General features: G+C 43.4%; 1 protein-coding gene across 7 annotated transcripts in view; it reads left to right on the top strand.

The window, feature by feature from the left end:
* RTN4 (reticulon 4) overlaps nucleotides 1–22,456 on the top strand; it is a 97,572-nt gene extending 75,116 nt beyond the window's left edge. For all 7 annotated transcript variants that reach the window (XM_073628581.1, XM_073628583.1, XM_073628582.1 and 4 more), the window contains 5 exons: nucleotides 2,104–2,242; nucleotides 14,084–14,153; nucleotides 16,699–16,745; nucleotides 18,634–18,692; nucleotides 21,363–22,456. In XM_073628581.1, coding sequence (XP_073484682.1) covers nucleotides 2,104–2,242; nucleotides 14,084–14,153; nucleotides 16,699–16,745; nucleotides 18,634–18,692; nucleotides 21,363–21,405 — 358 coding nt within the window. In that variant the 3' untranslated portion in view covers nucleotides 21,406–22,456. The remainder of the gene's footprint in view (nucleotides 1–2,103; nucleotides 2,243–14,083; nucleotides 14,154–16,698; nucleotides 16,746–18,633; nucleotides 18,693–21,362) is intronic.
* The last annotated feature ends 603 nt before the right edge of the window (nucleotides 22,457–23,059 follow it).

Below are 23,059 nucleotides of genomic sequence, written 5' to 3'. Positions count from 1 at the left end.
GAAATCCGGTCTGTTCTGATTCAGATCTGTTCATGGACCCCCTGCTGAGCGGAATGGACGCCGCCTGTCTGAACGGACCCTTCAACCTTTAATCTTTACTGTACTACACCATTCAGACATTCTGCAGCCCTTCAAACAAAGTTCTATTTAAAGCAAATGATATTTTCAGAAAGCTAAGCGGTTGATGAGAGGCGCTGGTCTAGGTGAACTTTGTCTCGCCCCCTTACTGTACAGAAACCAGCAGTGCCGCTGTTCCGTCAATGCCTTTTTTTAGTTGCACTGCGAGCTATCTGCTGCAAATTCCCCTTATGCAGACATACTCCACATACTGATCAGTTTAGGGAAAGCCTTGTCAAGGTCATCTCAGCAGGAATGCCATAACTGCTTGACCCATCTTCTGAACTCGTACCGAAAATATCCACAGACTAGATCTGTGCTACATGACAGTTCTGCACTGGTCATCGCTCATCGTGCTTTAAGGTGATGTAAAGCATACATAGTATAATTCCCTCACCCCATACTGACCTGCTTTATGCCATTAGAGACTGTGGTTACTAAGCGGCTCCCATCAAGCTATTGTCCTTTCAGGGAAGTGGTGGTTTTTTTTTTTTTTTTTTTTTTTTTTTGTCCCCCACCCAGCTAAGCTGTAAGACATCTTAAGAATTTTTGAACTGAGCTCATTCGATTACAATCTGAAAGGGGTGTCAAAACAGGACGTCCTGTTCATTTTCTCTGCACTGTTGCAGAGAAACCTTGCAGAGCAATCATCATCAACCCCTAGGAGAGCTCTCATTTTACAGAGCACAGATTATTTTTGGCAGCAAACGTCACGTCTTAAAGGAGAAGTACAGCTAAAGCTCGTTTGGCTGTACTTCTGTGAATCACAGGAATGCAGTTCATTCTGCACTCCTGTGACCGGTTTTCAGCAGACAGCGGGCTTCAGCCTGCTGTTGGCTGACATCAGAGAGCTGGTTCAGGCTTTGGCAAGATTGTGATAGTGGAGTTGGGATCCACCCACATGACTGGACCGGCACGCGACTCTGCCTCTCGGTGAGCTGCTGAGAGCATGAGCCGGACTCTCCCGCCCCCTCCACAGCCTAGCGCTCCAGTGAGTGTGGAGGGGCACAGCAGAGAGCTGCAATCAGCAGCTCTCTGCTCAGGGAGCTGTGAGAAGCGAACGATCAGTGTTGGAGGCACTGGGGGACAGATGCAGCATTGAGCTGCATCTGTTGGGTGGATGCATCGATGCTGCATCCACCCAAGTGTGATTACAAATAAAAGAAAGCCCATACAGCTTTTAAGGGTGTGGGGGAAGCATGCAAGGTGGTACTGCAATTGTACATTTTTACATTGTGCTTTGAAAAAAAAATATAATATAATTAATGTGCTCATGCCTAGTCTGGTCAGTTTTTAATAGGAACGCAGAGGGAGTGGCAGGAACACCAGGGATTTCACATAAAGGAAGCAATACAAAGAGAACAGGATACTTTTTTTTTTATGCAAGTACATGGTACAGCAGACACATCAGGAATATGAAATGTTGGGTTTACATATTCTTTAATGTTGTGGGAGAAGCTTATAAGATGGTGCTGCAATTGTACATTTTTAGTTGGTGTTTGAGATTTCTGCAGTTAAAATGATCTGGTTATAAACTTGGTTGTCTAATAAAGTGAACCTGTTGGCAGGCTATGGACATGAAAGATTTACATATTCCTAACAAGCCTTAAATGAACTTTAAAAATAAGCCAACACTGACCCCTGTTACTGCAGGCACTGTAAAGCAAGTCCTTCTCAAAGTTCCCAGTAGAGATGGTGAAGTGGTCCTCTTAGCCGGCTCAGGTCTCTAATGGAACTCCTGCTCTGTTTTACATTAGAGATAGAAGGAAAGCTGTGTTGGTATGTGCTGAAAAAATATAGGACAGTTTGCGTTCTTGTGTAGCATGGTGTGATGCGCTGCAGCACATGGTAAAACACAGAAAAAAAATGTCCATGCAACACAACTTAAACACATGCTAGAAAGTATGTTCTGTATGAATAAGACCCTAAACAGAACTTTTGGAAAGTTCCCATATACTGATCTGCCTCTGTTTTTATCAATTTCAGATCTTGTCTGGATTCCAATGTGGCGGTGTCCGAAGAACTTGTTAATAAATATAGTAATGTTGCGCTGGGACATGTTAACTGCACTCTTAAGGAGCTGAGGCGTCTCTTCCTGGTGGAGGATCTGGTGGACTCTCTGAAGGTAGGTACATTCTTTAGATGGGAAAAGCATGGCTAACTCTATATAGGTCTGGGTTGCTATTTTGGTACAGTTAGGGGGCCCAGAAAACCCCCAAAACTACCTACACACAGCCCTGAACAATCCCTTCCTCTATCACATCCGGCCAGTTGACGGTGTATCATCAAATATACTTTGTATTAAAGTAAAACTTTAGGCTAGCAAATAAAGATGCTGTATCCAAAGGGAGAACCTCCCTCACTTGGGCTTTGAGGGATGTTCTTTCTTCTGTCATACTTTTTGACATTCATATCTTCAGTGATATCACTGGAGGTCAGAAGCATTTATTTGCCTCCGTGTAAGAAGTCTAAGGAAAGGTCAGCTGAATCCCAACCCCCTCTTCACTTTGGAAGTAGGTAGCCAGACCCGCTAAGCCTGGGTTCCTGGCAGCCCATAAAGGCTGTAAACAAGCAACCCACTAAACCCTCAGAAGCCTTCAGCATGAAGGTGTGGCCAGACTTAATTAGGGGGATGTTTGCTAAGCCATGTGGGTTCTTGGCTAGCTGGCTCTCCTTTTTTAGGAGCATTGGTTGAAGGACCTTACTGTCTAAGGCTCCTCCTTTTTCTTCCATCTCTTCTCACTCTACCTCAGCATCTTAGTTTGCTGTTGCTGGCTAGCAGACTAGCAGCATTTCTACCTTGGGGGATCAGTTTGTTTTCTGCCTGGTCCCTCGGTCAACCAATCATGCAGCTGGTATGGACTTCTCTCCCAATCTCCGGGAGGTTCCTGTCATTTAGTGACCTTGCCTCCTGAGCTACATTCTGTTATCTCTTGTGGGTCAAGTCTCCAAATGGTAACAGTGCTGGACAACATCAAGGTGGTCTTCACCACCAAAGGACAAGACTTCTTGCTGTGACAGACAAGTTGCAAATGGAACTAAGGGGTCTTGGCCTTGTCCGTGCTGCCAACATTAAAGCTGTAGAAAAAAATGAACCAAAATAAAAAAAGTTACTTTTATCTTTTGTTTTTTTCCTGCAGCAGCTGTACTTCAATTGTATATTTTAATAATTTTGTCAAATATTCTGTATTTGTTGATATTCAATGTTTCTAAAATAAATAAATCTTTTGAACGAGAAAAAAAACGAACAAAATAAAAACTTCAAGTCAGTAGCATTATGAAATAACTTAGACCGAAGCAGCGCCTGGGCACCGCTGAGGGGGATGACATGATCCCCTGGAGTTTCTTCTGGGTTCGCGGGCTTCGGCACTGTGGGTGGCAAGAGCCGCGATGACGTGCGGGAGTCCTCCGTTTCGGCAAGGAGCTCTGAAGTTCCGGCACGATTCACCGGACCGTCAGAGCACATGCCCTGCTGACTTCAGCGGCTGCATGCAGGGTGAATATCTCCTAAACGGTGCATGTTCAGGCGTAATTCATTTTTCCTACTGGTAAGCCTGATTATGGGCTTACCTATAGGTAAAAATGACCAAGCGGGGTATACAACCACTTTAAGTGCGGTCTCTTGTAGGCCAGTTTTTCCTAATTGGTTGCTTCTGGATGTGCAGGAAGATGTCCGCACAAAGATGCCTTTCCTATTTTGCCATACAGATGTCCAAGAGCCCAATGACACCCTGGACTGTCTGCAGGCAAAACCAACTATTCACCTAGTCAGACTCGGCAATAGCATGAAATGCCAAGCTGCAGCAAACCAGGCCTGTAGAATTTTAGCTTGCATTAAAAGGGTATTTACTCCAGAGATAATTCTACTCATTAACAAAACTCTGGTTCCGCCACATCTTGTGGGACATGCTGGAACTGGAGAGAGTCCAGAGAAGGGCAACAAAACTAATAAGGGGGACTGGAGGACCTCAGTTATAAGGAACAATTACAAACATTACATTTTTTTTTTTTTCCCTCTTGGAAAATTAGACTTAAAGGGGTTGTAAAGGTTCATGTTTTTTCACCTTAAAGCATCCTAAGCAACCTCTCTGGCCAGGGTTCTCTGCTCTTGATTGGATAGATTGATGGTAGAGCAGCCATTGGCTCCCGCTGCTGTCAATTAAATCTAATGACTCGGGGGGTGGGGCCGAGTCCAGCATTCTGCGTCTATGGATGCAAATGCTGGACACAGGAGGGAGCGTGCCCGCATGGTAACCCCCCAGGAGAGCGCTTCTCCTAGGGGGTTTACCGATGCAGGGAGAAGCTGCGAGCACCGTTGGGGGACTCCAGCAGACGATGATCGGGGCCACACTGTGCAAAACGAACTGCACAGTGGAGGGAAGTATGATATGATGTTTAAAAAAAAAAGAGGGTTTGCAACCCCTTTTTAAAAAGGGATATGATAATAATCTATAAATATCTTGATGGTGATTCCAACATTGGGAGGAAACTATTCAGTCTCAGGTCACTCAAGAAGACACGTGGCCACTCAGTGAAAATTGGATGAGAAGTGGTATAACACCATAGGGCAGTGATGGTGAACCTTGGCACCCCAGATGTTTTGCAACTACATTTTCCATGATGCTCAACTATACTGCAGAGTGCATGAGCATCATGGGAAATGTAGTTCTAAAACATCTGGGGTGCCAAGGTTCACTATCACTGGCAATAGGGGTTCTTTACTGTTGGAGCGGCAAGAATGTGGAACTTCCTTCCACAATTGGTGGTTTTAGTGGGAAGTGTCACTAATTTTAAAAAGATTTAGATGGGTATCCTATTGAACACAGTATACAGGGATATTGAAAGTGGTAGAGACACACTGGTTACACTAGATGGACTGGAGTCTTTATTCAACCTTCCCAACCATGAAACTATGAAATCTGCTGCAGGCATGTTGTCATACTAACAGAAAAAGCCTTAATGGGGTAGCTCTTCCTGGGCTGGTTCACGGGCTTGTGAGAAATCCTTTCTGATTCTTCTTCTCCCTGTTTTTGACACCAGTTTTAGTAAATCTCCCCCCTAGCTTTCATTTTGTTCAGATGACATCTGCATCCAAGGCTCCTTTTTTTTTTTTTTTTTTTTTTTTTTTTAACGTTATAGGTATTAGCAATTACATTATGTATATTTAATACGGCTTGATATTACAACAAAGCTTTTTGTGAGTTTCTTAGGTAATGTAATCAACCAGAATACTATATCCCGCCTCCATAGTGTTCAGCAATAGGAGGATATGGTGGAGGAGGGAGGGGGGGGGGGGGGTCATTTACGTGTGTGTGTGTATACACCCACATGTGTGATGCTATATAGTCACATGGGCTGCGCAGATTTAAAAAAGAGTAAATGAAGAGCTTAGAAGGGAACCGAAATTGAAGCATGCTCTGTAGTGGACACTAGCTGGTCTACACAATCTCCGGCTGTAATCAGGACACAGAAGATGGGAGGGACGACTGAAGGCAGGATCAACCAGGAATATTTTACTCTACACAAAACATACTTTTAGTGGCTTTGTGGGTATAAAGGCCCTGTCATATAGCATGTAATTGTTTTTAAATAGTCTGAGCTTACTGTCACTTCAAACAAAAACCATAAATCTACATGCATTTTTAACACTTATTTTGCTTTTTTCTGGAGATTCTCGGCTGCCGTTGCTGACCTTCAGAAAATGATAGTTGGTTGACTTTATGTCTATTCATCGCTAGTGAGCCATGGAACGGAAAGTGTATCCAGGAAGGATGGAGAGAAGGCAGAAGTCCTTATCTGCATACTTCTAGGATACTGACTTGTACTGTTTAAAGCCAGGGAGTTGGCATGACAGCCAGGCAACCAGCATTTGCTGGATGTGAAGTTTTTAGAAACTGAGCGTGTTCAGAAAATAGCGACATACAACGATTCTCTATATTCTTGTGGCCTTTCACCTAGTGGTCACATGACCAAGGCTCCCTCTGTAGCTGGGCCAGTATTGTAGTGGCCTGCTCAGTGGGCAGCAATAAAGAGGTGTGTAAGAACATTTTTGGCTGTGAACTCCATGCACAGGGCAGTGTGTCAGATATGACAGAAGTGAGGCTGCATAATGACTGAATCCTCCAGCAGCAACTTTTATTTGAAATTTCTTTTTTTTTGCTTGAGACTAGTACTGCACTGCTATGGACATGTCCCCTTGGCCTGTAATATGAAGACTGGCTGGTATCTGGGCAGTATCCAGACTGCTGTCTATTCCTAGCAGTACATGTGTAACCCAATGCAAGGGAGGGAGGGCTGCGATGTCTTATGGATGTAACTCGGCCGACTGCCATGTGTCATCCAAATGATGTTCTCAGGTTTAATTTAAAGGTCATTATACTTTCTGGCTTATCAGCAACAGGAAGGTTTGTGACTAGACACTGGAGTTTTGTGGCCTTTACCACAGATTCTTTATCAGCGTATGAAGACTTTGTGCTCGGCCATTATAAATAAATAGATGTGTAACCGATGGAGTAATGCTATCTCATGCACCGCAACTAGAATTGTGCCTGGTAACAGGGCGGGTATGCAGTTCTGCTCTGATAATCTAAAGGTTAGGCTCTGTTTGTTTGCATTGAATGACACTTTTTTTTTTTTTTATTGAATAACCTTAGATAGATAAAGGTGAAAGGCAGAAAATATTTAGGGCCCATTCACCTTTGTGTGTGATGGGAACGTGTGCTAAAACGCACACAGTGCCTCAATGCATTCGCTCTGTGTGGTTCATTGCAGTGCCATTCATTGAATGGCAACCCAAAGCCTACCTGTTCTGTGTAAACGTTTTGCACAGAGCAGGTTTGATACTATTATTTCTTCTGAGGTCCCCCACTGGCGCTCCTGGCTCCACCTCTTCGGCGAGTGCCCCCATAAGCTGCTTCCCATGGGGGTACTCATGTGGGCTCGATCCTTAGCTGCGCTGCCTGCATTTATCGACAGCGCAGCTCGGCCGCACCCCCCGCTCCATCATCACAGGTTTTGACAGCAACTGGAGCTTATGGCTCCCAATGCTGCCTCGCTCTGTCCTATTCTCAGGCACAGTGCTGGATCGAGATCTGGCTCAGGTAAGTATAAGGGGTTGTGGGGGGAGGGGGTATCCTGTGTGTGTGTGTGTGTGTGTGTGTGTGTGTGTGTGTGTGTGTTTTTTTTTTTTTTTTTGTTTTTGTTTTTTTCTTTTTTGTTTTTTTACCTTAACCGCTTCACCACTGTAGATATACTGTGGCAGTGTGGTTGCTCTGTGCCAGATCACGTATGACACTTCTGGGTCTGGGGCGCCAGTGACCCGTTCAAACTGTGATCACACAGAGCAGGAGCCCAGGGTGGGGTACTGCGGGCACCCACCGATGACACAGGCAGAATGGCAATCTGCCATGTGTAAACAAGGCAGATTGTTCTGTCAGAGGGGAAGGTATTGATCCTATGTTTGGGCAAAGTAGGTACACAGATCTTTGCCTTCCCCTAATCAAAGCACCTCCCCTACAGTGAGTAGGCACACATATAATTCTTTGATCTCCCCTTATGTTTATCCCCTTCCCAGCCAGTCATTAGTATTAGTGTCACTGGTCCCAAAAAATTGTCTGTGTCCAACTGCAATATCAGTCCCGCTATAAGTGCACAAAGCAAGGTCCATAAAGACTTCTCATCCAGCGCTGTGGGCGTTCTTTCAGCAACATCACTTATGAAGGGCTACATGGAGTGTGACCATGGCTGGGAGCACCATAGAGAGGAAGCTTTGCAGGACCATTCACACCTCTGGAAGAACCCTGCTGGATCAAGGTGCTACTCCTTTATTCTTGCACCCCTAGACTGAATGAGCAAGGGTAGATTTTGTCTAATTCCCAGAGATGGGCTTTAAAGGATTGAGAACTTTATTTTTTTTTTTTTTATGCTTAAGGTTACATGGGTTGTGAAATCATTATGTAACCCTGTATGAGTCAACTATGTCCCATGATCTAGTAAGTGCTGGTTGTACAGCTGACACAGTGAATATTGCACATTGCAACCTCATTATCAGATACAGTATATGCAGATCGGTACTCTCTCTCCTCCACCATTTCAAAAGCGTGTCACCACTTTTTGCTGTTTAAAGTGTTACTAAACCCAGGAGCCTGCATTCACTATATCTGGTCCCCCACAGTACCCAGAACATGGAAATGCAATTATTTTAGTAAAAATAAACTGCTAAATACTTTATCAGCAGTATATGGCAGTCTTGTGACGTCTATCAGTGTGTGCGGCCCAGCACGGGTTAAAGCTTGTAGGAGGAGTTTTCATTCTTTGACTGTCCTATGAGGCTGCAGGACCCCTAATCCTGTTTGGACAGTACTACTAAAAAAAATAAAAATAAAAATAAAACTAGCAATACTAAGCATGTGCAGAGTGCCTCCTAGGGCTCTGTGCTATCAGAAGATGGATTGGGGACAGTAAAAGGGGAGGATCAGAGAAGACAGGATCAAGCAGCATTTTTACACAATGCATATGAGTAACCCCTTAGGTTCCACAGTGAGTATAACCAGCATGCTTTACTGCATATACAGACTGATCTTACTGTTTCGGGTTTAGTAACACTTTAACCACTTCCCACCCGACCACTGCATGTTTACGGCCGGGTGGGTGCTCTCTCCTGAGTGGACATTCAGGTATGTCCCTCAAAAGAAAAGGGATCGCGTGGGCGGGCTCGCGCAGCGGCCCGATCCCGATGCGCTCGTGTCACCCGGACACGGCGCATCTCAGATCGGCAGGAGGGCTCTGTGATTGGCCCTCCTGATCACCTGACAGCAGTGTCCAATCACAGCCGTCATGTGATGTAAACAGGGAGCCGGTTGCTAGGCTATTGGCTCTCCTCTCCTCACACATTAGTTGTCGGTGAGGAGAACGGATCGCTGCAGCCAGCTGGTGATCACTGTGTATGAGCTGTTTTTTACAGCTTTTTACACACTGATCACCAGCATAGTAACAGTGTAAAACACGTGTCCCCAAAAACACCTGTCCCCCACACATGTCCCAGTAAAATCACATGTCCCAATGATTATCTGCACACATATGACCGTGATCACCTGCGCACATCTGTACATGATCGTTTGTGTACATATGTCCGTGATCACCTGCGCACATCTGTACATGATTGTTTGCGTACATCTGTCCGTGATCACCCGAACCAATTATACACTTAGCGGGATTTTTTTTTTTTACCAAAAACATGTAGAAAAATACATTTTGGCTTAAATATATGACAAAATTTGATTTTATTGGACTTCTTTTAAAATAGAATAAAGAAAATATTGTTGTTTTCAAATTTTCTGCTCTTTTTTTTTCGCTTATATCGCAAAAAATAAAAAAACTAAGTCGTGAATAAATGCCACCAAAAGAAAGCTCTATTTGTGCGAACAGAATGATAAAAATTTTATTTGGGTACAGCGTAGCACGATCGCGCAATTGTCATTGAACATGCGAGAGCGCTGAAAGCTGAAAATTGGCCTGGGAAGGAAGGGGGCGAAAGTGCCCAGTATTGATGTGGTTAAATTATATGCCATGCCAAAAAAGTGTTTTCTAACGGTGTATACAGTGGGGAAAATAAAATTTAACCACTTGACTTCCGGAAGGTTTTACCCCCTTCATGACCAGGGCATTTTTTGCTATGCAACACTGTACTACTTTAACTGGCAATTGTGCGGTCATGCAACATTGTACCCAAATTATTATTTTTTTTTTTTCACACAAAGCTTTCTTTTGACGGTATTTGATCATCACTGAGGGTTTTTTAAATTATTATATAAATGAAAAAAAGACCAAATTTAATTTTTGTGCTTTCTTTTTACAAACCTATCCTATAAAAAAAATCTATTTTTTTTTCATAAGTTTACGCCAAAATGTATCCTGCTTTTTATGTATGCTCTGTCTTTGATGATAAAAAAAAAAAAAAAAATTCTGATAAGTCTATATTTTGTGTGAAAGGTGTGTGTGTATGTGTGTATATATATATATATATATATGTATGTATGTATGTATGTATGTGTGTGTGTGTGTGTGTGTGTGTGTGTGTGTGTGTGTGAGAGAGAGAGAGAGACCTATATAACATACCATAAAAATCTACGGTGAAAGAAGATAGTGATGATAAGTATAAATAAAGGTGAATATAAAAAGCGTGTGATTTATAATCAAAAAAGTCCCATTGAGTGAAATTTCAATAAAATATCCTAGTGGCTGCAAATCATCAGCATAAAAATAAAAAACAAGTCCACGTGATAATGAGTGTTAATCCGTGACAGCAAGGGAGGGTCCACCACCGGGAATGGAAGGGGTTACTCCTTACCAGATGGCCGTGACCCCCCACTACAGAGGATCACAGCAAGCAGATAACTTTGTGAGCCAGAGAATGGAAACTGTTAGCGGCGTCCACTAGAGGTCATCTCATCGTCAGCCACACCAGCGAAACCCAGGGCAAGGGTACATATTGTGTGTAATATGTCCGCCTGTGTCAGATTTCGTCGGAAAGAATAACTTCACTGCAGTATATTTTATTGAAATTTCACTCAATGGGACTTTTTTGATTATAATCACACGCTTTTTATATTCACCTTTATTTATACTTATCATCACTATCTTCTTTCACCGTAGATTTTTATGGTATGTTATATAGGTATTAGCGCAACTCCTCCTTATTTTTTCTATGTTTTATTCACAATTAATGTTTATTGTCGGACTTGCAGCTTTTCAAGCGATCTAATTATTCACTTGGTTTTTAGCGCAGTTTTTTCCAATTTTTGTATGTATGATATATATATATATATATATATATATATATATATATATATATATATATATATATATATATATATATATATATATATATATATATATATATATATATATATATATATATATATATATTATAATATATAGTTATAGTGTGTAGAGAGAGAATATACACAGCTATAGATGCTATACTGTAGGGCTGCTTTCACACTGGGGCGTTGGGGGTGTCAGCGTTTTGAAAGCGCTCGGGCTTTCACACTGGCGTGAGGAGAGGCTCTTTACAGGCATTATTTTTAGAGCTCTAGCGCCTCTGTGTGAAAGCAGCCTAAAGGCGGTGATCAGCAACCTATAGTGGGACTGTGATAGGGTAGCGGACAATCTGGCGCAAACAGATCCTATCCAGGAGGGTCACTAACAGACATTGCTAGTGACACTAATACAATGATCAGTGATTTATACTGTACACTGGCTGGGAAGGGGTTTGACACCTATCAAGGGGTTAACTGTGTGCCTAAAAAGTGTATTGTATGCTGCTTTTACTTACTAATCTGACTGGGTTTTCTTCCCTGTGTTTGTTTTTTTTTATTCTTTTGATGGGAAAAGAAACAGCCAGATTGCTGTTCCCAAGTACAGAGTTCTGTGTTTTTGTAATCACAGAACTGTGTGTGTGTGTGTGTGTGTGTGTGATTGGCCACTGCTGATCAGCAGGTTTCAGCCGAAATCGTTAGCTGAAATCTGCTGCCAAACCCGGAAATAGGCCCACCACGTACGTGACTGTGCCCTACAGGTTGCCGGCTTGCAGTGTATTTATTGAGAACAGTTGGTAGGAGGTTGTGTATGTGTGTTTTTTTTATATTATAGTGTGTTAGTGTTGGGGTAGTCATAAAAGGCTTAAGGAAGACCCCCTAATGTCAACTCTGCAGTCTGATGAAGCGCAGTCCATGCTCGGTCAGCTTCTTCCCTGGCCAGAGAGGCTGGAGATCGATGGCTCTGAACCTGTAAGTTCTCAGAGTTGAGCACTTCGGCGTTCATACTTCCCAGGGAAGATCAGTGAACAGGTCGTGATAGACCCCCCCCCCCAATTTATAGTAAAATGACAGTGCGGTGATGCAGCTCTTGTTCTGGGACGATGTCCTATGACTGCGCCTAGTTTAACTGTAATCCTGGACACGGCGCGACCCCCGATCTCGGCAAAGGGCTGGGGCTCTTTACCCTTGTGATCAGTTGTGCTGCTTCACACGGACAGTGCGAGGTGAGGAGAGCTGATCAGTGGCATTTCCTCACAGGGAAGATGTGTAAAGGTAATCTGGGCACTGATTACAATGCAGCTCCAACAATGCCCATCAGTTCTGAAAATTGGCCTGGGCAGGAAGGGGGTGAATGTGACCACTATTAAAGTGGCTAAAAAAAAAAAAAAAAACCCAGAATGAAGGTAAAGAACTCTTCATTTGTGCAAGTGCCGACCACTAACATTGAAGCTGTTCCACACCAAAAATTCACATTATGTTTACTTCACATTGGCAGCCATGCTAATCTAAAAAGATTGCAGAACATTTGGTGTAATACCTGCCTCTTTGTAATGTCCTCTGTGAGCTTCCTTCCTTCCTTCCTTCCTTCCTTCCTTCCTTCCTTCCTTCCTTCCTTCCTTCCTTCCTTCCTTCCTTCCTTCCTTCCTTCCTTCCTTCCTTCCTTATCAAGCAGTGCACACTTGTGGACATGTACACTGCTCTTTTCTACACTACAAATCCCATAGTCTATCTCTGGACCATGGAAAACAAATGTAGCCACCTTCTAACAGGAAGTTGGATCAGAGCAGCAAAAAAAAAAAAAAAAAAATTTTAAGGAGGATGAGAGCATTAGTGCCCATTCACACAGGGGCGACTTGTCAGGCGACCTAGCCACCTGACAAGTCGCCTCCCGTTCTGTACAATGGAACCGTTCTAATAGGAGCGACGCAAGTCACTCCGACTTAGGAGAAAGGTTCCTGTACTACTTTGGGGGCGACTTGCATAGACTTCTATACAGAAGTCGTTTTGCAAGTCGCCGTGGCAGTCGTGTGCAAGTCGTGCTGCCCCTGTGTGAAGCGGGGCTTAGAAGGTACCAGAGTGAAGTGTTGACCAGTAACTATAAGAATAAATTTCTTTACATTCACAATATAGAGCAGTGTACATGTTCACAAAAACAAGACCTTCCCTGAGCCTCAGAGGAGCATCCTGGGAGAACAGTGTCGTCAGTCTGCTGCAGGCAGGGCAAAGCATTTCATCAGTCTCCAGCCCCCCCCAGTGACCACTCGGAATCCTGTAACATTGTAACATGGCAGCACAAGTGAAAAGCAGCAGGAAGGCTGAGCTTTATGAAACATGTCCCTGTCCAGACACTGGGATATGCATTGCTGTATATTAGATCTGGAAGGAGATTGCTAAAATAGAAGTCAGGAATACTGTAATCTGGGGAAAATACCTGTAAACCCCAAAAGTGACTATACCACCAATATGTTTAATATTTGGCCCAAAGTTTTTAATATATTGTTTTTAATACCTGTAAGCCGTATCCTTACAAATAACTGACATTTATGGCTTTTACACATGGACACATAGGGGTCTATAAAACATTCACTGTGCAGATGTGACACACCTCCACATAGAATGAGAATTCCCCGTATTTTCTCTAATATGGTTAGTTCCTATATCATCAGCGCCATCAAGTGGCCATAATGCACTTTCTCCCCAGAAGTACCTTAATCCAGGGAACAAAACGCCCACTAGATGGCGATGACGATACAGGAACTAATCATACTGGAGATAATACAGGAAATTTTCATTATAGATATAGATATATATAGATATATCTATATATATATATATAGATATAGATATAGATATATATAGATATATCTATATATCTATATATCTATATCTAATATATAATAATTTTATATTCGATTTGTGTTTCTAGTGTGAAGGTATTAGAAACCTTAAGAGTGACAGTCACTTTTGTGTCCAGCAGTAATGGCGGCTTGTATCACGCAGTGTGATGGGGTGCAAATGGTGAAATACCATCCACTCTGCACATCATTTATTATATAGGAAGGCTGAATAGATCTGGGATGTCTGATGTAAATGTCATGTAACCTTGTGTCAGAATTGTACAATCCCCTGACCTGTGCTGTGTTCAGTTTGCAGTGTTGATGTGGGTGTTCACCTATATCGGTGCCTTGTTCAATGGCCTCACCTTACTGATCCTGGGTAAGTAGAGCTTTGCTCATGGATGTGTTGTCTCTGTTTTGTTCCTTGCTTACCATACTGCTGTTTTAGGACTGAGGGCCAAAGTCCTTCTCCACTTAGGAGCCCCATTCAGCAGACAGTTTGTGGCAGTAAATGGGATAAATGCCCCCGAATTATGTAATCGTATTAATAATATGGAACACATAAGATGAGACCTCTGATAATCATCCCACTGTTAGGGAATAAAACTGATATTGTGATATAAATAAAGCTTGTTTTGAAGAAAAAAAAGCCGGGCGTGGCTCTTCAGCGTTACAATGGGGATTTATTGTTCGAAAAAAACATGGCGGCGTCTATGTTCTCTATACAACAGGATATAAAATACCTGAATCCTTACTAAAGCCGGCCATTGATGAATCGAATCTCTGCTGGTTCAGCAGGGTCTAGCTGAGATTTGATCTGTGGGCAGACTGTACTGTACCCAAGTCGTACAACCAACTATCGTTGTACATGTGATTACTGTTGGTGGCGGTGTGAACACTCATGCGATCCGTTTCCAGTGCGGACCATAAAAGGGTCTTGTACCATTTTGGTCCAATTTCGATGCAAATGAATTCAGCCATACAAACTGGCTGAATCTGCATTGCATGTGATCTGCAGTGCGGTACGAATCGCATACAATGTCTGTTTTCACCAGTGTGAATCCAGCTCAGCTGTTTTGATGGGAGAATCGAGCGATTTTTGTGGCTGGCCACAAAATCAAATCATCTAAGGCTCGCCTTGGGCTCCATTCACACTGGCAAATGGGGTAGTTTGCGATCACCCACGGGGGGGGGGGGGGGGGGCTCAGCGGGGATCCATGTGATTGGGTGCAGGTGGGAAGCCCCATTAAAAGCAAATGGAGCCTGACCGTGCTCAGCCATTCACAGCCGTCGTCCTCCTGTAATCGTTCATTCAGCGATTACCTGCGGAAGACCAGCCCTGGACACAGCCTGCATCCAGGACCAATCATCTGCAGGTATTCACTGCATTGGTGATTACATGAGAATGGCTGCGAGCGCTGTCTGGTATCTATTACTTTTAATGGGTCTTCCCACCTGTTCCCAATCACATGGATCGCAAACGGCCCCACATTCACATGTGAGTTATGAAAACCCTCATATAGGGCATTTTTTGCTTCCTAACACAAATATGAACGAAGAAATCTGCACCAATTTCTATCTGCACATTTGTTTATTGCTTTACACACCAAATACGTGTTGCACACCGCCACCTCCTTCCTGCAGTGCTGCCCCTCACTGTCTGCCCCTCTTCACTACACCTTTTCTTTGTAATGGTGTACATTTTAGAACAATTTCTAAGTTGGAACATTGAAGTGTTCTTAATATGTTAGTGCCCATGATCAGATATTAAAGTATAACTAAAGGCTACATGCGTGTACAATTGGACAGTTTCCAGAAATAGAGCAGTACTCCCAATCCCTAATTATAGTAACATTGTAAGGAGAAAGACATGGCTCTCTCAAAGCGATAATGGGATTTTGAGGGGAGATAATGTGTCTATTTATAGGTGAGCAATACCGAAAAGAGTATAAAAAAATATAAATTTTATTAAGAAAAACCAATAAAAGACAATAGTCAGAATACAGTCAAAATACATATTATAACCTTGAATTACAGCTTGGTATATGAAATCGATTAGCATAAATATGCAGGAGCAGCCAACATGTTTCGCTTATCGTTTCATCAGGGCGCTGCATGCACTGATGAAGCGATAAGCGAAACATGTTGGCTGCTCCTGCATATCTACGCTAATCAATTTCATATACCAAGCTGTAATTCAAGGCTATAATATGTATTTTGACTGTATTCTGACTGTATTGTCTTTTATTGGTTTTTCTTATTATAACTAAAGGCGAAACTTTGAATGGAGTAGAGAAGGATTAGACCCCCTGTCGGGTTTTTATTGCTGTCTGTGTCCCCGTTGGGGAGATTCACCCTCTCTACTGTTTACTGACATTACCGAAAGTGAAGGAGAAATCCCACATTGTGGGAGGATGTCACCAGAAGAGGAATAGAGGGCAAACTTCAATGAGGAGACTAGTGACAACCAGGGATCCCCTCACTTCCTGTTTGGCTATGGGACAGGAAGTGAAGGTAAATCTCCCCAATGGGACACAGATGGCAAGAAAAAAAAACTGACAAGGGTTATAACCTTTCCTTATTCTAATATAAATAGGTGGGGGGGGAGGTTTGCCTTTACTTCTACTTTAAAAGAAACCATTGCAAATAATTTTTAACATGAATTGGTGCAACAACAGATGGAATGTGTGGAATGTCATTGTTGATTGGCACATGAAATGCTGATATTTACATTAAGACATATTTCCCCTTTGGTAATCCCCTATAATTTTATATACATTTCCTACTTGTTCAGGCTGCTTTGCTTGTGCATGATAATATGTGTCCTGTATACACAGGCATGGTATACGGCTCCTAATAACTGAACATAAATATGTCTGAGCCCAGAACTTCTCACCACTGACTTTTTTTTTTTTCATTTTTAGCACTGATTTCCTTGTTCAGTATTCCTGTAATTTATGAAAGACATCAGGTAAGTGCTCCTGTTTATAAGAAGTGCTGATAAAACGATGGAGGGCTCCTAAATAAAGTGGCAATTAGACCTTAAGCTGGCCATAGACTAAAAAAAAAAAAAAAAAATCCTCCATCCACACAAACAAGGTGGATAAAAAAAATCCCACCCACCCGGGGCATTGTAGTCTGATATCGGGACCCACCATTGTCGGTGCTGCAGCTGCTCCATGAGGACATATGTCCAGCTTTCTCTTCCACAGAAATCTCTCAAACGATTGACTTCTGCTGAGAAGGGACAGCCACGCATTCATCGAAATTCACGTTGTCCCTGCTGAACTGGACACATTTCGATGTGACTGCGCTAGTTTTACATTTTTCAGTCTATGTACTTGCTAAAAATGTACAGAATATACAGGTTGGTCCCCCCCCCAGAAATGTTGTGTCCTTGTCACTTCTGTGAGCTGTACAGAAAGCACAAGCATCCTTTCTCTACCATGTGTAGACTACTAATCCCATCAATCCACCATGTAAGAGAGATCAACATCAGCAGGTATGTTTGATGTCCAGCCTGTGACAACAATGGCCGCCCCCATAGATATAGTGGAGAAATTAGCGCAGCCACGAAGGGACTGGAAGTGTGTTGATTACACAGGTGAAAATAAAATGCAAAAAGCCAGCTAATACAGGCACCACATCGAATGACTGACTGGTAAGCTGCAATAGATCACATGTTTGTCTTTGGCAGACAGAGTTCTGATCCATGCATTGAACCCGCACAGAGGTACACTCCATGATGTACATGGAGATCCTGCAGCCAATCACCTTTCATTCATTTGAGCAGGCTTCCTGTGCGAGTCTCCGCAAAACATCTGTGCATCCCGTGACCTTTGTAAAGGTGTACAGGATCGGTACACCCGTGTAATTAAGACCATAGGGCGGCTTCACACTGCCCCAGTGCCATCCTCCTGTGCTTTGGGCAAAGCTGAGCTAACCCAGCGGGTCTTGTGCGGCTTGGCTGCACTTTCCCATAGACGTCTGAGGTCCTGCTGTTATGGCACAGTGTCAGAAAGCTCACCAAAGATACAGCATGTAAGGTGTTGGCTGCACTTCAGCAAATGCACAGCAGGGTAGTGTTGAGCCGTCCTTGGGGTTGTTGATATTACAGTAAGTCCCCTACTTATTACAAGCTTCCGGTAGTCCAACAAAGATCAGTGCTTACAGATAATTCCTGCCTGCGCTGATTAGTGTGTTCTGGCGGGGGAGTCCCCCTGTCGTAACACAATAGTACAGCTGGGGAGATTGCTGCACCAACATTGCTTGTGTTAGTACAGCGATCTGTCAGTTTTTTGGGTTTTTTTCGTTCAGGACACTGGGGAGTTCACATCTTGAAGGATTGTAATGTAGGGGACTTACTGTACTCTTTCATGCTTTCCCTGGTTCCCTTTCCCTGTCTCTTACTCCTTTCCTCTTCTCTTTTCACCCCCCTTTCCTTTTTTACTTCTTTCCTCCCCGTCACCCTATTTATTTATTTTCTGTCCATTTTCTCTGTTTTCCCACTGCCTCTTTTCTCTTCCCAACAACCCCACAACCCCCCCTTTCTAGGATGTTGTGATGCTGTATACCAGGGATATGCAATTAGTGGACCTCCAGCTGTTCCAGAACTACAAGTCCCATGAGGCATAGCAAGACTGACAGCCACAAGCATGACACCCAGAGGCAGAGGCATGATGGGACTTGTAGTTTTGCAGCAGCTGGAGGTCCGCTAATTGCATATCCCTGCTCTATAGGATAGAGAAGCTGAATTCTTTGTATTGTTGGCAAATGTTGAATGTTGTGAATAGTTCATGCGAGTCTTCCCACCATCTTTGTTTTCTAAGACCATTGTTTTCTTTTTTTTTTTTTTGCAGACTCAAGTGGATCACTATATAGCACTCATAAGCAAGAATTTTAACAATGTAAAAGACTTGTAAGTGTTCTTTGTGCTTTGGTTGTGTAATGTGAGTTTTTGTCATCTTCAGTGTGCCTCGGTCCTGATCAGTCTGGAGCATTTTCAGGAATAATAGAACATAAGATAGTGACCTGCATATATAAAGAATATGGTTTTCACAAAGCGATCTCCTCACTTAAGCCGGGTACACACTACAGATTTTTTAGAAAAACTGTTAGCTCCAGTTGGGAGCCGCTGTACTAACCATGCGAGGTTAGTACAGCGATCTCCCCCTCTGAGATGTTGTGTACTGACAGGGAGACGACCCCCACCCCCACCCCCGGAACACTTTGATCAGCGCTCTCCATCATTGGCTGAGAGCGCTGATCAAGAGCCGGTCTGCTTCTGGTTTTCCAGCATGCGCATCCCACAGGCTTCTGTTGGACAGACCGGCTTGCACACGGGCAGAATGTCAGCCGGTATTGGGCAATGAGCAATATCTGCCCCCCCTGTTAAAAAGATCAATGGTGTCAGTGGGAACTTATCTCGGAGGCAGAAATTGCTCAATGCCGAGGAACCCCTAACAACCTTTAGAAGAACCCTGTTCTAGACCAGGGCTTCTCAACCAGGGTTCCAACCCTACAAAGGATGCCATATGGGTTGTGGTGACCTGCAGCATGTTTGTTTGCTATTATAAGGACCACTTGCTGCACCCTACAACAATCTGTATTATTATTATTATTATTATTATACGAGATTTATATAGCGCCAACAGTTTACGCAGCGCTTTACAATGTATAAGGGGACAACACAATTACAGTACAGTTCAATACAAAAGGTACAGGAGGGCCCGGCTCATAGAGCTTACATTCTAAAGGGAGGGGGTGGTGGTACAAAAGGTAATAGCTGCAAGAATGATTTGATGGGGGTGGCTCAGGGACAGTTATGTGGGTGTGGGATAGGCTTCCCTGAATAAATGAGTTTTCAGGGATCTCCTAAAGGTGGACAGGGTAGGGGCTGATCGGACATACTGGGGCAGGGCATTCCAGAGGATGGGAGAGGCTCTGGAGAAGTCCTGAAGGCGAGCATGGGAGGAGGTAACAAGGGAGCTAGAGAGCAGGAGGTCCTGGGAGGAGCAGAGGGGGCGATTTGGGCGATATCGGCAGATGAGGTTGGTGATGTAGATGGGGGCGATGTTGTGAATGGCCTTGTATGTTATGGTTAGCATTTTGAATTTTATACGTTGGAGGGGAAGCCAGTGAAGGGATTGGCAGAAAGGGGCAGCAGTCACGGATCGATTTAGTGAGGTGTATTAGTCTAGCAGCAGCATTCATAATAGACTGAAGGGGGATAGCCTGCTTAAGGGTAGGCCATTAAGGAGAGAGTTGCAGTAGTCAAGGCGGGAAATAATGAAGGAGTGAATAAGTTGCTTTGTGGTGTCATTAGTCAGGAAGGGTTGAATTCTGGAGATGTTGCGGAGGTTAAGGTGGCAGGATTTAGCCAGTGATTGGATATGGGAGCTGAAGGAGAGATCAGAGTCAAGGATTACACCCAGGACCCTGGCATGTGTGGAGGGACCAATGGTTGTGTTGTTGATATTAATGGTGAAGTCACAGGAGGGGGACCGTGAAGGAGGAAATATAACAAGCTCAGTTTTAGAAAGATTAAGTTTGAGGAAGTGGTGTGACATCCATACCGATATGTCATTCAGCAAGTTTGAGATCCGTGAGGAGATAGTGGGGGTGAGTTGAGGAGTGGAGAGATAGATCTGTGTGTCATCGGCATAGAGGTGGTATTGGAAGCCATGGGAGGTTATCAACTGGCCCAGGGAAGAGGTATAGAGTGAGAAAAGGAGAGGTCCGAGGACGGAGCCTTGGGGTACCCCAACAGAAAGAGGAAGGGGAGCGGAGGAGATGGAGTTGTAAGTGACACTGAAAGTGCGCTGAGATAGGTAGGAGGAGAACCAGGATAATGCAGAATCACGGAGGCCAAGGGAGTGTAATTTGCTTAGGAGCAGCAGGTGGTCAACTGTGTCAAAGGCAGCAGAGGGGTCTAAAAGTATGAGTATGGAGTAGTGGCCATTGGTTTTGGCAGTTATTAGGTCATTGGTGAGTTTTAGTAGGGCAGTTTCAGTATGTTTTAGCATGCATACTAATGTTGAGGGACCTTGGTCTAAACCAAGGTTTCTCAGCCAGGGTTCCTCCAAAGGTTGTTGGGGGTTTTTTGAGCAATAAGCAGTTTTTACCTCTCAGATGAGTTCCCACTGATCTATTTAGCTCTTTGTAAGGGGATTATTATTCCCAATGACTACAAGTGTAAGGAGCATTCTTCCCACCGACCATCACACTAATGTATCATGAGATGTAGATGTCACTTTTAGCAGGAGTTCTCTGAGATCTGAAAGTTTTATTTCAAGGGTTCCTCTGTGTTTGAAAAGGCTGAGAAGGGCTGTTCTACAGCTGTACAGCCTTTGTATGCTGTAACATTAATGGCATCCTTCACTACAAACATCCATACTTCATTTTGGAGGTTTTTTTCAGAACCCTTGTATTTGGGGTTTAGACAGGTCATACAGGTGCTCTTTAGTATGGTTGTATTCCCTCTGCAGTAGATAGGTCACCAGTTATCAGAAAATGACTTGTGTATGCGTTCTACCATGTAATGTTTTCTCTTTTTTTTTTTTTTTTTTTTTTTTTTCCCCTTGCACAGGATCCTGGCTAAAGTCCCCGGACTGAAACGCAAAGCTGATTAACTGCTACTAAAACATTAAAGTCAAGTTTGCCGCAGATACCAATAGGAGCCTCGGAATTTGAGCGCTGTGTATTTGGATGACTTGGGGTGGGTCAGGGGAAGACCAGCCTTGACATTGCAGTGCATTTTCCCAGATCTCTACTTTTTATTTACGTTTTTTTTTTTTTTCCTGCAATGCAGTGTTTAAGGATCGACACAACCGTTTTACTGCCATGTGTTTCATTCTGAGTATTGTAAGCTGCTATGTATGAGTTTGAAACTATTTTCTGTTTCTTCTCCTGTGTGAAGCACCGTTTAATACAGATCTTTATTTGTTTTATAGCATGCTGTATATTGTGCTTCCGAAGTAGTCTTACTGCGCTTTCATGGGCATAATATAATGTTAATCAATTCTTGCACTGTGTATGAAGAGTAAGTTGAGATATCTATTCGGTCGCCCTTCAGCGTAGAACGGAGCCTTTGCGCGCTCTGCCGTACATCAATGGCTCCTCTGCCCTGAACGAGCTGCCGAACAAAAACCCCCCTCGTGATCATACCTAGAGATAAAAAACGGCTTCTGTTCGGTATGATGGTAGCTCTATCTCGTGATTTTATCGTTTTATCAGTTGCCAATATCTATAGTGTTTTCAGAGAGCCTCGCTCCCACAGTGCTTCTTTTTTTATTTTTTAGGATTGAAATGACATTCTAACTGCTAGCTCCATCGCACATACACCTAAAGACAAACAACGATTTCTAGGAACACTATTGTCTGTATAATGAACAATTTATGTATACCAATATAGGAACTTACACGTCGTCGCTCAGTAGTTGGGTTTTGCACAACCACATTTACAGTCACTTGAACCTTCTGTGGACCGAGTACTAAAAGCTGCAAATTTGTTTTAAGAGAAAAAAAAAAATAAAATAAAATCGTTTGCAAGAACTTAAACCGTTACCCAGCTGCAGGAATGTGCTGAAGCAAGTCTTTGGAATGCATTGTGATATGTAAAAACCAACAAAAAAAAAAACAAGTATCAATAAAGCTTGTAGACCTTAACTTGTTTAAATGTTATTGCGGGCTCTTCTTTATCATGTGTGTTCTGTGCGTATGGCTCTCCCCCCCTCCCCCATCCCCTCCCCCTCCCCCATCCCCTCCCCCATTAAAGACATTATTGCGCTGCTCTAGGCAGGAGAGAAGTGCAGATGATGGAAAGGGGGAGTGGTCAAAAGTATTTTGAGCACCTGTCATTGGAAGGTAAGCACTTTTACCACCCTCAGGCTGGGTTCACACAGGTCCAGCTGCAGTTTGCAATCTGGTGTTCTGTGCATTTGTGTTCACCCGTTCAGGTGCAAATTTAAGGGGAAATCTGCACCTGAACGGGTGAACACAAATGCACAAGACACCATATTGCAAACCGCAGCTGGACCTATGTGAACCCAGCCTGAGGGTGGTAAAAGTGCTTACCTTCCAACGACCGGACCCAAAAATGCTCAGTACCCTTTTCATATTCGCCCCGTACATGTGTGAACCAGCTCCATTGAAAGACAGTCCCACTCAAATGTTGGATGCGGTGTAAATCGCATCCAATTCGCATGTGTGTGAATCCAGCCTTAGGGCTCAAAAATGCTTTCAATCACACATAGGGGGAGGGTTGCTGGATAAGACTGGAGCATG

This window comes from Aquarana catesbeiana, linkage group LG04 (assembly GCF_042186555.1).
Source record: "Aquarana catesbeiana isolate 2022-GZ linkage group LG04, ASM4218655v1, whole genome shotgun sequence".
Taxonomy (NCBI): Eukaryota; Metazoa; Chordata; class Amphibia; order Anura; family Ranidae; genus Aquarana; species Aquarana catesbeiana.
This window is presented reverse-complemented; position numbering and strand designations above follow the sequence as displayed.